Here is an 18,084-nt window from a genome sequence, read left to right on the forward strand (position 1 = left end):
AAGACCATTTTTGCCACAGTGTAAAATGTCACGTGAGGAAAGTCCCAAACGTAAACTCTGATAAGTGACCAAATATCCGGTATGAGACCAACCTGGGACACCCTGTCTTTGTAGGAAAAAAAAAAAGGAAAAACGGAACTGCTGTATCTCATAGAGACTGCTGTCAGACCACCTTACCTAGATTCCCTGGTGGCGAGCAATGACCTTTTACCAGACTGTGTATGCCCAGCAGTTCTGAAGTTGGGGTTACTAGGGCTAGGCTAAAGTCCACTAACACCCAGACCACCTTTTAAAGGAGAGAAGCAGAGAATTGATTAGTAGGCGGGGTAGGGTGGATTGGTAGCAGAGAAAAGGGAGAGAGGGAAAGGCCACACCATTCTAATAATACAATTCCTGCAAAGTTATGGCAAGAAGCCAACTGCCTGGACAGTAGAATGATCACTGATTACCTTTTGCTCACTAGCATCAGTTTGAAATAAATCCTTATTCCTGTGCGGTGTACAGTCCCACTGGGCAGGGAAGACTCAATCCTTGACTCTCACAAGGAAGATAGGAAGGCAGCCACATATTAGAATAGGGGAGGGATTTTGGTTTTTTCTTACGATACCCGTTGAAAGAAGCACTTGTTAAAAACAAGCCCCCCAGCATGTGGCTGAAAGAACGGGATGTGTCTAATATTATACAGGTAGAAGCCAACCTAAGTGTAGAACCACCGAGAGATAGACAAAGAAGTCCAGCACGTGGGGATACAAACGTCAGTGTTTTACTCCTGATAAAAGCTGAATTGGATAATGGGGTTGAGATCTGCAGCGATGATGGGCTTCCTGATGCTGGACCTGGGGGTTGAGCATCCAGCCACAGGCAGCTCCGAGGACCACAGGCTTCTTCCTGTGGCGCCTGTATCTGTATGTACCACATCACACGTGGAGAAGCAGACGGGAATGAGTACAGGTGACCCTCGAACATTGCACAGGGGTTAGGGGCTTGGGCCCTCTGCAGGATGAAAAATCTGAGTATAACTTTACAGTCGGCCCTCCCTGTCCCCAGTTCCATGTCCGCAGATTCAACCAAGCATGGATGATGCAGTATGGTAGTATATATAAATGGACCTGCACAGTTCAAACCTGCGTTGTTCAAGGGCCCACTGTACCCTGTACAGGCAGGCTGGTTCACTTGCTCCCTGAAAAAGAAGAGAATGAAGGGCTAGAGCAGGGCCAGGAGTTTTGGAGGAAGATCCCACCTCATGGAAACCACAAGAATGGAGATTACTAACATAGATAACACTTAGGTACCTCACCTGTAAAATATCAAAATTTAAATTCTTGCTTTTAGCCTTCAAACCTGTCCTTCTTTGGTTTTTTCCTTCCCATTTTAATAAATTCGCAGACCAAAATCCTGTAATTTTCACACCCACCATTCCCCACCACCAAAGCCCACATGTAGGACAGCAGGAAATCCCATTGTTTCAACATTCAAAATTGACCCACTTTTATTCATTTTCACTGCCACCATTCAAGTGCAGGCTGCCTGAACGATGATAAGAGCCTGTTATGTCAGTTAAATATGGTGTCCACTTGTAAGTAATAGAAAACCCAAGCAAACTTTATCTTTAAAAATGGAGCATTTTCTTTTTATACCCAGTGAAACCCGGATTTGTTGGCACTGATTCAGTGGTTTAAGGCTGTCAGGCCTGAGGTCTCTGTGATACTATCAATATTAACCTTCTTAGATAGTTGTCTGAGAGGGCTGCTGTTGCTCCTGCCATCACATCTTGTTTTTACAAGCTGGAATCACATAAGAAAAAGGAGAGGAAGAAAGGAAGAGGAAGGGGTTGCACCTTTAGAGCAGGAAAGCAAATTTGCCCAAAGATCCCCAATAGGCTTCAATTTATGTCTTGTTGTGCAGAATTATTACATGTGGCCATGCCGAGCTACAAAGAAAATGGGAAATATACTTTTTGACTGGGCCCATTGCTCTCCAGAATAAAACTGGAGTTCTCCGAGTTAGGAAGGAGGGGAGAATGGCTACAGAGAGACATTTTGCAGTTTCTGCCATGTGTAATTCCTCCCTTTCCACCTTTCCTCCAGCTCAATCTATTTTTCACACATTGTCTGACATAAGTCAGAGCACGTCTTCCCCACTTAAATCCCTTGAGTAGATTCCCATTGCGCTTACAATAACATTCATCCTCCCGAGCCTCAAGCTCTCCGTGCTTGCCTCTTCAACGTCAGCTCTCCCTCACCTCATGAGGCATCATCTCCACTGGCCTTTTTCCTGCCGAGCCCGTTAAAGCTACCTCCCACCTCCGAGCCTTTGCACATCTGTTCCCTCTGTCTGCTGTGCTCTTCCCTGTACTCTGCGTACTTCCATCCCTCTCATCCTTTAGGTCTTGGCTGTAAGGCCACCCTTTCAGAGAGGCCTTCCTGATCCATCCTCTCCTAGCAGGCTCACCATTTCTGCATCTCATCAGGTTCCTCGGGGCGCTTATCCAAACGGGTATGACTTAATGAATTCTCTGGTTTTGGTTTATTATAATAAACGTCACAAAGGAAAGGACACGTCTCTCCTAGTCATCGATGTATATCAAGTGCCTGGAACATGGAAATACGCAACAAATATTTGGTGGGTGAGTGAGTGAATGAATGAGTCCGTTGGAAGGAAGGCAGGAAGGAAGGCTGAAACAGTAAGCTCAGAAGTTTCCAGGAACCTTGTAGAACAGTTTGGCATCGGTGTTAGCACTGTCTGTGGGTAACAGAGTTTCACCTTGCATGTGTAATCAAACAAGTTGAAGAAAGAGCTCACCAGCTATGCTCTTGTTGGAAGCTGCTATATTTTACCAGACACTTGGTAACAGGCTAGAGGATGGCAGGAGAGTTGGGGTAGAAGAATAAACACAGAAGTTCATGTTGACATCTCCCCAGTTGTCACTGTCTGACGAACTGTACCTTCCCCATCTCCCTATTACTGTTTGCGAGATTCCCCCCCTTAACCCTGTAATTTGATTCTGGGAAGTATTTCAGCAGCCAGCAGATACCAACAGGGATTGTGAAAACCCCAGCTGAACTTGACAGGCCCCCAGAACTGTCCAAGGGGTACACGCCCCAGCCACAGAGGCCCTGAGGGGCCTTCGTGTGAATCCTCAGTAGCCGGGACCCTTCAGGATGACTTGAAGATGGCAGATACTTTCAGTATGAGCCTCAGCTGGAGTTAAGCCTGTGACGTAGAACGGGAACATTGCATAGCTCACTGAGCCATCTCAGAATTTTCCATTCGTTTTTATGTGCTTTTACAAAGACGACAATTCCCCAGATGCAAAGGGGAACCAAATTCTAATGTGAAATTCACCATAAAAATATTAGCAGTAACCTGACTAGCCTGGTAGGTGTGTGTACATTTTCTCATCCTTTGAATTTTGAAATAGATCTCATGTCATGTCTGGTGGAGTTATGTTTGTTCGTCTCCACCGCATTTTCTGCTTCCCCAGATGGCTTCAGGGTGAGTTTGGTGTCCATACACGGAGCTACCTCTAAAATAATAGCTGCGGAAGTCCACAGCAGTCGACGTACTTGCCATATTTTCCAAAAGTAGAACCAGTCATCCCCCCACTTATCAGCTTTCATGTTTCTGGCAAACACCACAGGAATCCCATTTGGCTTTGTCTTTTAGAATTAGATTAGGATTGTAAAGCACTGGGTTTCGGGAATGACATCTCGGCTGTCTTTCTCCAGAGTGGCTGGAAATTTCCTGGTTATTTGACAGTTGCTCCCTCCCACGTAAAAGATCCACACAATGTCAATGTTACACTCCTAGAATTCCATGGCAGCCTCTCCATTAGAGAGTCAAGTTTCAGGGAGTCGTTCCTAGGCGTTTTGGAAGCAGGTCTATTGTTGAACTAGTTTATTACAGCAAGTAGGGCTGGCCCGGTGTCCTGAGGAGAGGGCCCACTGAACAACTTCCAGGCAAATTCCGGCACGTTACAAAGCTCCAGGCGCAGTAAAAGTGTGGGTCCCTATATAGATTTTGTTGGAAATAGCCAACTGGTTGACCAGGAGAAGGGAAATTCCAGTGCATGTTAGTCCATTAAAATGGATTAAATGCACATATCTCCTTGCCTTGCTTATCCTTGCTTTCATATTTGAACAAATAACATGTGTTCAAAGGGAAAAAAAGCCCAAGAGCCATGAATAATTTAAAGGTTGAGATTTATTTCAAGGTCTACATCAAAGGCCAGCAGTTACCTTCTAGCTTTGTTGGTGTTCAGTTCTGCCAACATTTGTTTAAGTTCTAACCTTCTTCCTATCTCTGGCCTTCACCCCAGGATGGGCTATGTAAATATAATCAAATAGGCATTGTTTCCATCTGAGCCTTGGCATAAAGTGTCAAAGGGCAGGAACTAAACCCAACCACGAGTTTGGGAAGTATGGCATCCATTCACTTCTACTTTGGATCGTTTTTCACCTGTGACAATGGATGTGCAGTTTTCAAAGATGTTAGATGAGAGCATCCTTTAAACTGGTGGGGCACCTAGGGCTTTCCCTTCCTTTCTGGGCCAGCTGGATAGATCTCATTCACTATATATAAAGGAAAAAAAAGTTCAGTACAGGTGAATCATCTCATCCTTATGTCATTTTATTCTCATATCATCCTTATCTCATCTTTATGTCACCTCTCAGCCTATCTGTTGGGCAGAATCTCCCCCAAGTTTCCCAACCGAGAGACTTTCAGGTTTTGATCTTCCTTGCTTTTTAAACGTCAGAGGAACTCCCCATAGGCCTGCCCACATTCAGGTTTTCAGTTATGAGCAAAGCTTGTCATTTCAAAGCTCAGAGAAGAGCTGTTTATAAAGTTGTGGAAGCATGTTCCACAACACTCAATTATTAATGTGCATGCCAGGTTGATCAATTGTCCATGCCTTGTTACAACACGCACACATCTGATGAAAATTTAAACACTCCATGATCATCCCACTCTGGTAATTTCCCAGCACACTTCCTGGTAAGAGAGGAAAGAGGGAAGGGAGCAAAGTGGGGAAAAGGCAAACGGGAAGCAGAAGGTGATGGAGAAGGACTTAGTAATATTAATTTAAGATTATGTGGGGCTTCCCTCGTGGTGCAGTGGTTGAGAGTCCGCCTGCCGATGCAGGGGACACGGGTTCGTGCCCCGGCCCGGGAAGATCCCACATGCCGCAGAGCGGCTGGGCCCGTGAGCCATGGCCGCTGAGCCTGTGCGTCCGGAGCCTGTGCTCCGCAACGGGAGAGGCCACAGCAGTGAGAGGCCTGCGTACCACAAAAAAAAAAAGGATTATGTGCCGTAAGTATTAGCAGGATGGAAAACTAGAAATTGTTGAATGTCAGAGCTGGAGGGGACCTCAGACCCTCATTGGCCCAAGCCCCCTCATTTTATAGAGGAGGAAACTGAAGTTCCAAGAGCAGCCCTGATCGGCCCCTGTCATTTAGCAATTTATGGGCAGATTAGAACCCAGGACTCTTGGCTCCTTGGACAGTTCGCTTTCTCTGTGTGCGTGTGTGTTTATGAAAAATGAAAATGATCAGAGGAGGATAAGTATAAGTTTATAGTTTACAGGTGGGTGTGAAGAAGTGTGCTGACATCACACTGAATATAAGAGCTGCTCCCTGGTCAGAAAACAAAGTCTTTGCTTCTAGCACGACCCTCTATCCCCCCTCCGCACTCGTACTTCCTCCCCATCCCTTGTCTGAAGCATTTCCCCTCCTCCCCAGGCCAGAACCAAAGCTCCTATCACACCTCCTCCGTGAATCTTTTCTGTCTGTCCTACGCATAGCCACCTCCCTTTCTCCTCCCTTCTGTAGCGCTTCTGTAGACAGTCGGTACTGTCTACTTGGGCACTTGATTATTCTTTTAAGCATCAGGTTTGGGGTTTTGGTTTTTTCCTCCAGCAAGACTTTAGGCTAAGCAGAGACAGAGACCGTTTGCTGTTCTCTTCTCCCGCCTCACTGCCCCACTTTCAGGCAACATTCTTGTAAGCACCTCAGTATCCAAATACGGGTTGTTGATCCTGTGTCACAGGTGGAAATGAAAGTAGTATTGGAAGTTGGGCTGGAACCTAATAACTGCGAAACACATTGTAAATGTTGGTTTGGGGGGTAAACCGTGATCTTAACTGGCTTTGATCTAATATACCATTCTCCTTAAAAGTGAAATACATAGAATATACTTTAGTTGAGAATTTTGCAGAAGTAGTATTAGAGCGCTGTCATTGATGTTATTTTAACCTGGAGATTGGGAAGGTTAGAACTACCATGCAGATTTGTTTTGTGCACTTATGATAGGAAATGGCATCAACCTCATCTTAGATCTCGAAAAAAGCCGACAGTGGAGAGTTGTGAGCCCAGCTTGACCATAAATTAGCCAGGTGACTTTAGGAAAGGCCTTGAAGCTCCTTAAGTCTTTGTTTTCTCATCTCTGCGATGAAAGGGTTTGACCAGACAGTCCCCTAGGCTCTCTTTCCACTCTGAAAATTCGGCTGTCCTTATCGTATCAACAACTTCGATCCTTGAACATCTCTGAATGTCTGCACACAAGTACCTGCCGGGATGTCAGTAAGTCCGGAGCTGATCATAGAACAGAGGATCAGATGACACTCTCGGTGCCCGTCCGGACTCTGCCTGGCTGCGGAGGTTACATCTCCGGGCAGTACTGTAAGTTTTAAGTTTCTTGAAGGCAGATACGACGTGTTCTTGACTCTCTGTGCAACTGAAAAAAGTACCGATTAGTATTTGTGCTCAAACAAAAGAACACTGTCCAGGGAGACTCGTGACAGAGTAGCCACAGACAACGTGAGAGAACATCTACTTCAAACTGCTTAGGTGTGCAGACCCCTGCTGTAGCAGGTAGCCTTGTGATCCGCAAAGCCAAAAATATATCCTGTCTGTTCCTTCACAGAAAGTTCGCAGACCCCTGTGCCATGGGATGACAGAGGTAGGAAGGATATTCAGGACTGACCGCCCTTGACCTTGGGATTCAAACAGGTGGAGGTTTCGCAGGCCACACAGCTGCTTAGAGGTGGAGCTACGGCCTCAGAAATGCAGGCCGCATGACCCTCCCTGCCCGCCCGCGTGCCCCCAGAAACCCTGTGCGACTCCTCGACCCCTAAAAGCTCTCCCTCAGCCCCACCTCAAGCTTCGCCTGCTGAGGCTTTTATTCAACAACAGTGATAAGCAAAAGTAGGACAGCACGGATTTTAGATGAAAGCATGTGCTGAGCGCGCACCCCGAAAGGAGTCAGTTGCAGTCTGGTAGACAGGTGAGCAGGGGCCCTCTTTCCAGACCCTGGGATTCTTCCTTGCTGTCTTTCACATTCCTGAGTACACTTTTGGAGAGGGCTCAGTGCAGCTTCCTGCCCCATCACAGCCGCAAATATTTGTCTTCTTTGCAGTAGAAAATTCTGGTCACCTTAACATTTTGGACCAGCCGTTGTTAAAGCCTTTCCTGCCCGCCTTGGCGCTCTCTGCAGCCTCCCTCTCGGCAGTTCTCATGCTGGGATTCACCGGGGCTGCAAGGACCAGCAGCGTCTCTGGATCTTTTTGTCCCCAGTGCCTAGTGCAAGGTCTGGCACGGCGGTATGCTCCACAGTGTTCGTAAGACTTTGGCCCATAGTACAAATGCATATACAAATGGGTATAAATGCACGATTTGAAGTTGCACAGATGCTATTTTCCATCCCCAGCTTCACCACTTGCTAAGTATATGACTGGTAATGATACCCTCTCTGTGAATCTCAGTTTCTTTCTCAGTGAAATGGGCATAATAATAGCACCTGCCTCAGATCGTTGTTGGGGAATTTAAATGAGGTAATGTTTTAAATCAGAGGTTCTCAAACTTCATTATGCGTTGGAATGACCCGGGGACCTTGGAAAAACAGACTCTGCTGGATCGGTGGTTGCCAGAGGCAGAGGTTGGGGGGTGCAGGGAAGGGGTGAAGGAGGGCAAGAGACACAAACTTCTAGTTATAAAATAAGTAATTCCCGGAGATGAAATGCACGGCCCGACAGCAATAGTTAACAGTACTGTATTGTGTATTTGAAAGTTGTTAAGACAGTAAACCTTAAAAATTTTCGTCTCGAGAAAAAAAACTTGTAACCATGTGAGATGACGGATGTTCACTAACCTTGTGGTAATCATGTCATGGTACGTACGTACTGCAAATCATTATGCTGCGTACCTTCAGCTTACACAGTGTTGTATGTCAGTTATATCTATCTCAATAAAACTGGGGAAAATGTTTTTAGGAGAAGGATCTGCTGGGCCCCACCGCCCCGCCCCCCCGAGTTTCTGTGCAGTAGGTCTAGGGGCTACTTGCATTTTAATAAATTCCCAAGTGATGCCCACGATGCTGGTCCAGGATCCACGCTTTGAAAGCCACTGTTTTAAATCATCAAGCGTAGTGCCCGGGCCAGTAAGTCTAAGTAATCAGAAATAGCCAGTTACTGTTGCCTGATTCTCCTGGCGCCACTCGTGGAGTTGATAGTGACCCAGAGGAAAGCAGGGTCACGAAGGAGAAGGGATACCCCGAAACCAGGTCTCTTCCCTTCTTGCTGGGTGATCAGTCTTCACGACAGGCCAGTTACTGATAAAAAGGGCAGTTCTGGGCTTTCCTGGTGGCGCAGTGGTTGAGAGTCCGCCTGCCGATGCAGGGGACACGGGTTCATGCCCGGTCGAGGAAGATCCCATATGCCGTGGAGCGGCTGGGCCCGTGAGCCATGGCCGCTGAGCCTGCGCGTCCGGAGCCTGTGCTCCGCAACGGGAGAGGCCACAGCAGTGAGAGGGCCCGCGTACCGCAAAAAAAAAAAAGGGCAGTTCTGATGGGTCTGTGGACTTCTTTCCGTGCTTCGCAATGGAAACTGCAAATGTGGATAGCTCAGGTTCAGAGAATCGGTCATCATGTAATTCAGGCCTTTTCTCATTGATCAGGAATGGCAAAATTTAACATTTGATTACCAGCTGTTGACAAGGGATAGGAAAACAATCTGAAAAACACTTATGGGCATAAAATGTGAGTGTGACTTGGCGATAGCTCTCAAAAATTAAAAATTCATACACTCTTTTATATATTTTTTCCACTGCTGAGAATTTCTTATAAAGATACTTAGGTAAGAATGTGTCAGAAAGTATGTCTGAGGATGTTCACTGCAGCCTTACTGATAATACACGTAGGACTTAAGAGCAAGATACAGCACAGTGTATATATCAATAATATTGGCACTTTATGTAAGTAAAACAAGGTTACACATAGTGTACTGTATGTATCTTTGGAGGGATACTCTGTTAACAGTGGTTACCTTTAAAGAGAGACACTGGATGGGCGGTAGTCAGGATGGGAAGATAGACTTTTACTTTTCATTTTATTCATTTTTTTCTTATATACGTATATTACTTTCATTTAGTCAATAGGGATCATCCAGACAGGGTGATTGATTGGATTTTCAAAAGCCTAATAGATGCTATATATTGTAAGGAACCATCAAAATTATAATAGCTTCATGGATTTTTGTTCCATTACTTTCCAGAATATTTGAACAGATGCATTAATAAGGGTATCTACAGTTCCCTGAAGTGTATTGGGATTTATACTATACAGAGCTTCAAAAGTCACTGTCTGCCTAATAGCTTACCATTTATTGGAAAAATGTCACCATTTCCTGCTTGCTCAGAATTTGCCAAAAGCACCATGTTTCTTTTTGTGGAATTTGATCCAGCATGTTTTTCTTCCTATCCGCACCCCACTCCCCAAAAGAACCAGATTTCTGGCCTCACCTAGCCAGGAAGTTCAGAACCGTGGTACCTGCTGGTGGCGTTCTGGCCTCAGGTTTAACAGGGCTGGAATGGATTCACAGGGTTACACAGCATGGCTCTTTTTAGTCATCTCAAGACAAAAACCCCAGAATGCCCTTTTTCCTCCTTGACTTGAAATTCCCGTCCGTGCCTCCTTAATATATGGGTTTGATGGAGTTAATTCTGTTTCCTGGGCTTCCCGCCAGACTCACCGGCTCCTGAGTGAGGACCCAGAACACAAGTGAGGGCGCAGGAATCTCTCTGGGAATCACTCTAGCAGCTTCCCCTGTCATGTTCAACACTAACGGCTCCTCCCTCTGGCTTTGTCTCACTCCTCTGGGCGTCCAGAGGGCCCAAATCACTTATTCCACTCACTGTTATAATTCTGCAATCCAGGACCAAGGCTCATCCGTCCCACCCTAGCTTTTGGTATTTAAAAACAACACTAAAACGCTAGTGGGGGAACTCAGCTCTTTTCATTTGTTACACACCTTTGAAAATCTCTTAAAGGAAAGTAAAATTTCCTCTGAACCCCACAGAGTTAAGGCTCTATCAGGAGCCTAGATAACATTAAAAACAAAAATTCAGCTTGGAAGATTTGTTTGAGGTGCTCTATTTAGGCAGGCCTACTGCCTATAAGGACTTAATCGGTTTCTCTTGATATTTGGGAGACTAAATGGATTGAAAGCTCTCTCACAGCTACTTAGCTGGAACAAAAGATGCAGGAGGTGTGGGGGACTCAAGACACACACTCAGGAGCACATGGAGGAAAAGGTCTGGGTTTGTTCTCTGGAGGAACCTAACCTTTCTCTTTCATTGCTTCCAAGGCTTTTCTGCCCAGAGCTCAAGAATCAGGAGCCTCGTACCCCCCAGAAGTCTGAGGTTTTGTGCTTGGTGCCTGGCCCCTTCCCAGGGAGCTTGTTTGAGTGTGTTCTATTTCTGGGTGTTTACCCAGAATGTCCTGTTCTGAGCTTGTCTTTTCTGAGAAGACTGAAGACAAGTGCTTCTCAAGATAATTGATCAAATTCTCTCTCATGTAAGAAGTCTGTTCTGAAGTCAGCAGATGTCCAGACATTTTGAGGTGAGGGGAAAGTACAAAAAAAAAAAGGTTGTTTAATTACCGAGTCTTAGGATTTTTTGTTGAAATGCTGAAGAATTTATACACATGTGTCTGCATGTTATGTGCATAAGAGAATGAATAATCACTAGTAGGGTGTTCAATTAATTAAACACAGAGGGCATTAGAGGAGGCTCTAATGTCGTGGTGGCCTAAGTATGCAAACCAAAACCTAAGCCTGTAAATGCGTCACGGTTAAGAAATGGAAACCTAAGGACAACCAATCACAAATAACCAGCTAGGTTTTGAGAGACAACCAAACAATAATCTCCTGGCTTTGCTTCTGCCTTTTCCCTGTAAGTCTCTCCCCAACTCCTGTCAACGGTGCACTCCTAAACACTTCCGGTTTGGTGCCGCTCGACTGGAATCCATTTTTGTTGAAATAAACTTCAAACATTTTAATATACCTCAGTTTATCTTTTAACAAGAGGTTTGTCTCTGCCAAGAGTGATTAGCAGTTTCCTCAAAGCTCTATTTATCCTCCGCTAATGTTCACTTATACCTGCTGGAAATGTACTAGGGACTCTACTATGACACCTAAGACGGACATTCCAGCCTACTTTAGAAAAATCAGTCCCTTTTAATTTTTTCCGTTTCTCTCAAATAACCTAATTTAGGCAAAGTTAATACAGAGGATTGTGGGAGGGCGGATTGCAAGGTGTGAAGGGTAAATATTAATTCTCTTACGGAGCGCTCTTTCTGTCGTTAATACTTCCCAAATGCTGAAGACTTCTAATCGCTATAGGCTCTTATGGGGCCCTGCAGCCACCACTCTGTAGACCCCTGGGTGGTGGAGGCCCCGGTGGCGGTTGATGTGAGTCTGCTCTGCTCTCAGCTCAACGTCTGCACGCTACCTTTCTGAACAAAGGCCAGTGCCATCTTGTTTACTATTTCTGTCTTCTCTGAGCGGTGAAGTAGAGTGTTAAAGATTCCACTTAGTAACTCCCTGTAGTTTTACTGTGTATAGAATAAGCAGTATGAATTATACTGGAGAAGTAGTGAGTGGTAGTCGGATTCAGGGACTTGCTCTTTGGTGTTTCCTGCTGCAGTGAAGAGAGCATGGTCTTTCCCTGGGACACCAGTCCTAGCGGTCACCCTGATTTATGGTATTAAAAATATGCCGTCTTTGAATCACATTCATTACGGCCTACTCTTGGAGGTAGTTTTTCACTAATGATGATGAATTCCTGCTGATCCTAGCACTCTTCTGAGTCCTTTTGTGTGCCCAAGATCTTTCATTTGCAAGACGAATGGCTCATTCAGGGACAGTCTGCACAGAAATGAGAGAAGTCAACTGGACCATAGAAACACTGTGCGAGTATTTTTTAAACCTAAGGTGAGTTACACGGTTTTTGTTTTTTGGGATTGAGGGTTTTTTTTTAAACTTGTTAATATGTGGGGGGAAAGTATAAAACTTAATAAGAAAAGAAGTATAAAAGTTCTCAGATTTAGTTTTGCTTTTAATTAATTACGCTACTGAAAAGAATACAATTACAGGAAATTGAGAATGGCCCAGAAAATTCAAGATAAGTCTCTGAATTCTGACTTCTTTCTGAACTTCCGGTGTGTATTCCGGCTCCCTCTGGATGACCTTCAGGCATCTCAGATTCAGCCCGTCCAGAAGTAAACCCCTTATCTTCTTTCTCAGACCTCCACCTGTGCTCTCGGTCTCTGATGTGCTTCTCAAGTTTGAGTCATCCTGGTCTCTCTTCTCTCCAGCCTCACAGCAAGTCAGCCGCCGTGTCCCATCGACTCCTTGCTCCTCCCTCCATTCCAGTGCTCTGTCTTAATTCAAACCTTCATCATCTCTCCCAAACAAATCCTACTCGGATATGCCTCCTCTAGCCTACAGTATAAAGTCACAGTCTGGCTCGGCATACACGGTCCTTCCTGACTTATTCCCACCCAGCTTTAGCCCTCTCCCCACCAGCTACTTCCACACAAAGTCCTTTCACAATTCCATGGCCACCTCTGAACCGGATGTCCCTGCCTTCTCTACTGGGCAAGCATTGATTCATCATTTAAGACTTAGCAAATGTTGTTCTCTTTGGGGGTGTTCCCTGACTCCATCTACTGAGTTAGCTATCATGTCCCCATAGCTGTCATCCATACCTCTCTTGCATAGGATAGTTATCTGCTTGTCTTTCTTGCTCCCCAGAGACCATGGTCTCATCAAGGGCATGGACTTTGTCTTAATCATATATTTCTAGCAATCAGTGTCTTAATCATATATTTCTAGGAATCAGTCAAATGCCTGGTGACTAGGAGGGTCTCAGATGTTTTCTCAATGGATGGATGAATGAGTGAATGGAAATTAAACCCTGGAATATGGTAATAACATGTTCTAAATAACTGAGGCATTGGGGCTTCCCTGGTGGCGCAGTGGGTGAGAATCCACCTGCCGATGCAGGGCACACGGGTTCGTGCCCCGGTCCGGGAAGATCCCACATGCCGCGGAGCGGCTGGGCCCGTGAGCCATGGCCGCTGAGCCTGCGCGTCCGGAGGCTGTGCTCCGCAACGGGAGAGGCCACAAAAGTGAGAGGCCTGCGTACCGCAAAAAAAAAAAAAAAAAAAAAAAACCTGAGGCATTTATCCTCAAACAGGGAATATCTGCAGGAGTACATGCCTTGAGTAGATATTAGGGGATCCATTTTTGCCCTTGAACCTGTGCAGAGTCTTTCTTCTAAGTACCTTCCCTTCTGTACTCCTCCAAGTGCATTACTGGTCTCTCTTCCTCCCACTCCACACACGCATGTATGACCACATAATTTTCTCTTTAGTGTATCCCCTCTATTAACAGCCTTCTCCAGTTGATGGCAGAATTTTGACTTCTATCACCCAGATAACTCAGCCTCGACCTTTCCTGTCCTCTCTCCTCAGGCCTGGTGTCAGGACACCACAGTTGTTACTCTTCTAAATGATGCTGATCAAAGAGGTCTACTATCAAAAGCAATGAGACCCATTACTCTTTAACAATCCCGTGATCACCACCCCCGCCAGATAGTCTCATCAGGCAGTGGATTCCACCATGGGCATTTTGGGCCGAGTGCTCTGTGCTGCCCGTGCAGCAGGCATCTGGAGGCCCCAGATGATCCCAGCATCCCCGCAGGCGAAGCCATGGGAAGCCCAGGCAGTGGGGCTGAACCAGTTCTCCTCGGCCAGCCACGGGCAGTGCATCCAAGCAGAGCCCTGGGGGTCGGTGGTCAGGGGAAAGTCAGCCCTGGGAGCAGCTCATTGTGACTAGTCTGGCAGCGTTACTTCCTCCAGGTGAGGCAGGAGAGGGGAACTGCATGCGCTCAAGGGCAGCGCGAGCTTAGCTTAAATCCTCCTGTTACAGGCGAGCGCGGCAAGTTCATCAGGAGACATGATGATCAAGTTTGATAAATAAGGAGATTTGGAGTTGCGATCTTCGTGAGTCAGAAAACGGTCCGTGTAAAACCCCTGCGAAAATCACCCGTAGACCGAGAAGTAGTTGCTTATTAGCGTTAGAAGATATTTACCATGTAGTAAGTGAAGGGAATCTGCTTTCTTCCTTTCCTCCATCACACACTTGTTTATTTCTAATGTTTGCAATGGGGGCACCAGGTGTTGCTCTTCTGTGGGGATTCTTCTATTACTCTCTGACATTCCTCGGACACCTGGAAGATGTGGAAGAGCTTTGATGTCCTTTTTTAGAATAGAGCCTTGGGAATCACTTTAGAAAGATTTATGTTAAGTAGAGCATTGGCACCCCTAAGAAGCTCATTTTGACTGTGCCTTCCTAACTAAATATTTAGGAGTTCAGGTTTAATCATACGGTTCATTCAGTGCTGTAATTTCCTTAATCCCGTGCTTACTAGATCAATAACTGCTTAAGCAAGATTGAATCTGCAGTTGGTTGACCCCCGCCTCTCACATCCACTACTAAGAGCCCATCCCTTTCCCTGTCTACGTTTGTTCACCACCCTTCAACGTTGATCACGGACGTAGCGCCTCCCCTGGAAGCCACAGAAGTGCTAAATTAAGTCAAAGTGTTAGAGTTAGAACTTCCAGAGTGTCGGGAGCCAGAGGGAGGAGAGCCTTATGAAAGTTGAAATGGAGTACGTGGCCATGATGAACTACGAAGGACGCCATATGGTGTTGGAATAAGATCTGCACGAGGTGCTGCTGGTTGGGTGAGCCTTGGTCTGTCTTGAGGTGAAGGCAGCGGCTCCCATTTTCTGCCAGAGGGCTGGAGGGCTGGCTTTAATGGGTGCGACAGGGGGAGAAGAGGGGACCAAGGGGTAAAAATGGCCTTGAGACTGAAGGGAGATATGACACAAACTACTCATTGCCCCAACTTGGAACTCGGACACGGTAATGTCTTCAGCGGGCTGCACTGGGGTCCTTGAGATGGAGACCAAAAGCTAAAAAGAGATGTGTTTGGTTCTTCCTCATTCAGCCACTCCCCCCGGGCTTCACTTCTAAGGCTCCAATCCAGGCATTACTCGATCCGTATATCTATATTTGTGTGTCAACACCAGTGCCTGTATATCTATAGATCTAGGTGTATAGATGTACCAAGTCATGTTTTTAGACAAGAAGTAACAGATGCTTGGAAGCAGATGTCCATGAACTTCTCCCAGTCATATTTAGAGTTTGTTTTAACCTAAAGTTATGGACACAGACATGAAGGGAGACCTCCCCAACCTTGCTGCCATGTAAGTACAAAAAGGCACAAATGGGATGGATATTGATGATGTTATTTCTGCTGCGACATCATCCATAGACTCCTAGTGTCTTTGCTTTGCTTCCCTATAGTGATCACAACATAAATTACTTGTCTTGTTTGACTTCCTTGTTCACCAAAGTTGAGCAGATTGTGGCCGTTTTCAACGCTTCTACCAGACAAAAAGCTTGGGACCATTTCTCGAAAGCTCAACGCAAGAACATAGACATTTGGCGAAAGCATTCTGAGGTTGGTGATTTTATTATTACTTTTCTAACCACCGTCACACAGCTGGATTGGCAGGGGATAGTGTGGCTGCAGCCATGATGGTTTTTGTTACAGTGGGCGGGCATCCTGCCCCTCGCTGTCAGCTCCAGATCCAGCTCAGATTTGTTCCTTATCCAGAAAAGCAGCTGACTTAATGCTTAGAGGACGGAGTGCTTGTGTCCCCTGCAAAGGGAGAAAAGCATCTCTCCCATTCGTAGTAAAGAGCTCAGAAATAAGCTAAGACACTTCGCCTAATCACTGTGCAAAACAAGAAAACGAAAAAGTGTAACGTAAACTAGAAAACTAGTTTTTAAATTACTGAGTTTCTTTTCAGTGTTCTACAGCATGATGGTGACGGTTTGCTCTTTGGCTAGAAATGGCAAGTATGCCTTTCATCCACATCTTCTCATCCTAAGCAATGTCTCCGTCCCCTGTGCTAGCCAGCAGGTCCTATCAGACCTCTCCCCAGGGCAGATTTCCTCAGGGAAGTGAATGTCCAGGCTAGCCCTGTCCACCCTTCTGCATCAATGCATGTGTGAAGTGTGAGTATCTACCCCAAGGCAAGAGTTCAGAACTTAACCTTCGCTGCCACCTAGAAGGACCAGATTGTGTCATTAGTCATTGGTGGTCCAGCTGTTATTTTTAATTCCTCAGTGTAGTGTACGCTTTGAACCTGTAATTTAAAAGTAAGTATACTGTCTTTGTTTGCTTCTTCCTTTTTTTTTTTTAACGAGAGAATGTTTTTCATTTGGATGCCTCTCCGTCTCTAGCGTGTTAGTATTAAAGTTCTCTAAACGATAATCCCCTTTCCAAATCCCAAACTTATAGAAGGTAAGGTTTATTAATGTAATGATTTTGGCTCACACTTGTAAAATAAGTGTTTTATGTAGAGTTTGAGGAACCACAGAGTACTGCAGTATCAATCATTTGGGTAGCATTTTAAGTGCCCATTAACTAATGCTAAATTACAGTTGAATACCAATGGCACTTGATGTAGCATCCATATGCATACCAAGTGAATTCTTTATTATCACTGTTATTATGGTGAGTACTGAATGCGCAATAATGGGACACTTAAAAGGCTAGTGCAGTTTATTATTAAGAAGGACATTTTTAATTTTGTTCACAAATACCGAGAAGGTGCTTGGTGACTGATGCAGGAGGCGGGATTTCTCTCTTATTCTTCGGGGGCCAGAAAACCAAAGGATGCTTACCCAGTGCTCTCCCAGACACTGACTTGAGCCCCATGTCAAGGTTGATTTTCATGAGGAAAGAGTCCCAAAAATCAATGATGAAATACATGAATCGAGGGTTCTGAAACACTAATTGGAATCCATAGACTATGATTCAGATTTGGGAATGATCTGCCTGTGAATTGTTTATTTATTTTTTCTTTTGGCTTCACATAAAACCAGACATGATTAAAAGAAACATTAAGAGAAGGGCAGGTGGCATGACGCTGAGTAAACCCGGGCATAAAGAAGACTGTCGTTAATCTGGGAGTGGCGGCAACTGTCCGTTACTGATCTAAATCACGCTTCCTGCCACGTCGTATCCCGTTCCCCCAGCCCTGCCTCCCCCCTTGCAGAGCCATCCCCTCCCTTGCTGAACAGGACACGCGAAGGCTTCCAGCCTTGTCCCGAGGAAGCCTGCTTGCTTTGCTCCCTACTGGGAGGTAGAAAGGGACACAGCCCAGAAAGATGCTTCTGTAAAGGGTCTTTGTGTCTCCCTGCCACTCCCACCACCACCTCTTCTGATTATAGGAGGAAATAGAATTCTAAATTACCTTTGATTTTCTCTCCTCCGTGTTGCCCGATTGATTAAATACCAGTTGGCAATTTAACGTTGTGGATGATTTCTCAGTTGCATGTGAGCTTGATAATTGGCTTGATTTTTCCGCGTTCCTGTGAACAGCGTCTGTTAATTACCTGCAGCACCTTTACAGATTTATTAGCGTGTCCACGTGATTTACTGCTGAACCAGAGGCACGCTGTGGAAACAGCCTCAGCTTTTTTTTTTTTTTCCTCCAATCTTTTCCTTTCTGCCAACCTTCCCCACGAGAACAGCTAATGTATGACAGTTTGTCATTAACTGTAGGAACTAAACAACAGGCCCTTTTAGCCTCGTTTATTCTTTCCACCTGAAGTTTCTTTGCTTCAAGTATTTTCAGGCCACCTCCTCGGGAATTGGGCTCTTTGTCGGTA

At 45.5% G+C, this 18,084-nt stretch overlaps 1 protein-coding gene across 2 annotated transcripts in view; it reads left to right on the plus strand.

The window, feature by feature from the left end:
* Window positions 1–18,084, plus strand: part of ENOX1 (ecto-NOX disulfide-thiol exchanger 1) — a 214,126-nt gene that overhangs the window by 75,414 nt on the left and 120,628 nt on the right. For both annotated transcript variants that reach the window (XM_065895901.1, XM_065895902.1), the window contains one exon: window positions 15,756–15,862. In XM_065895901.1, coding sequence (XP_065751973.1) covers window positions 15,756–15,862 — 107 coding nt within the window. The remainder of the gene's footprint in view (window positions 1–15,755; window positions 15,863–18,084) is intronic.

The sequence above is a fragment of the Phocoena phocoena genome, chromosome 18 (genome assembly GCF_963924675.1).
Source record: "Phocoena phocoena chromosome 18, mPhoPho1.1, whole genome shotgun sequence".
NCBI lineage: Eukaryota > Metazoa > Chordata > Mammalia > Artiodactyla > Phocoenidae > Phocoena > Phocoena phocoena.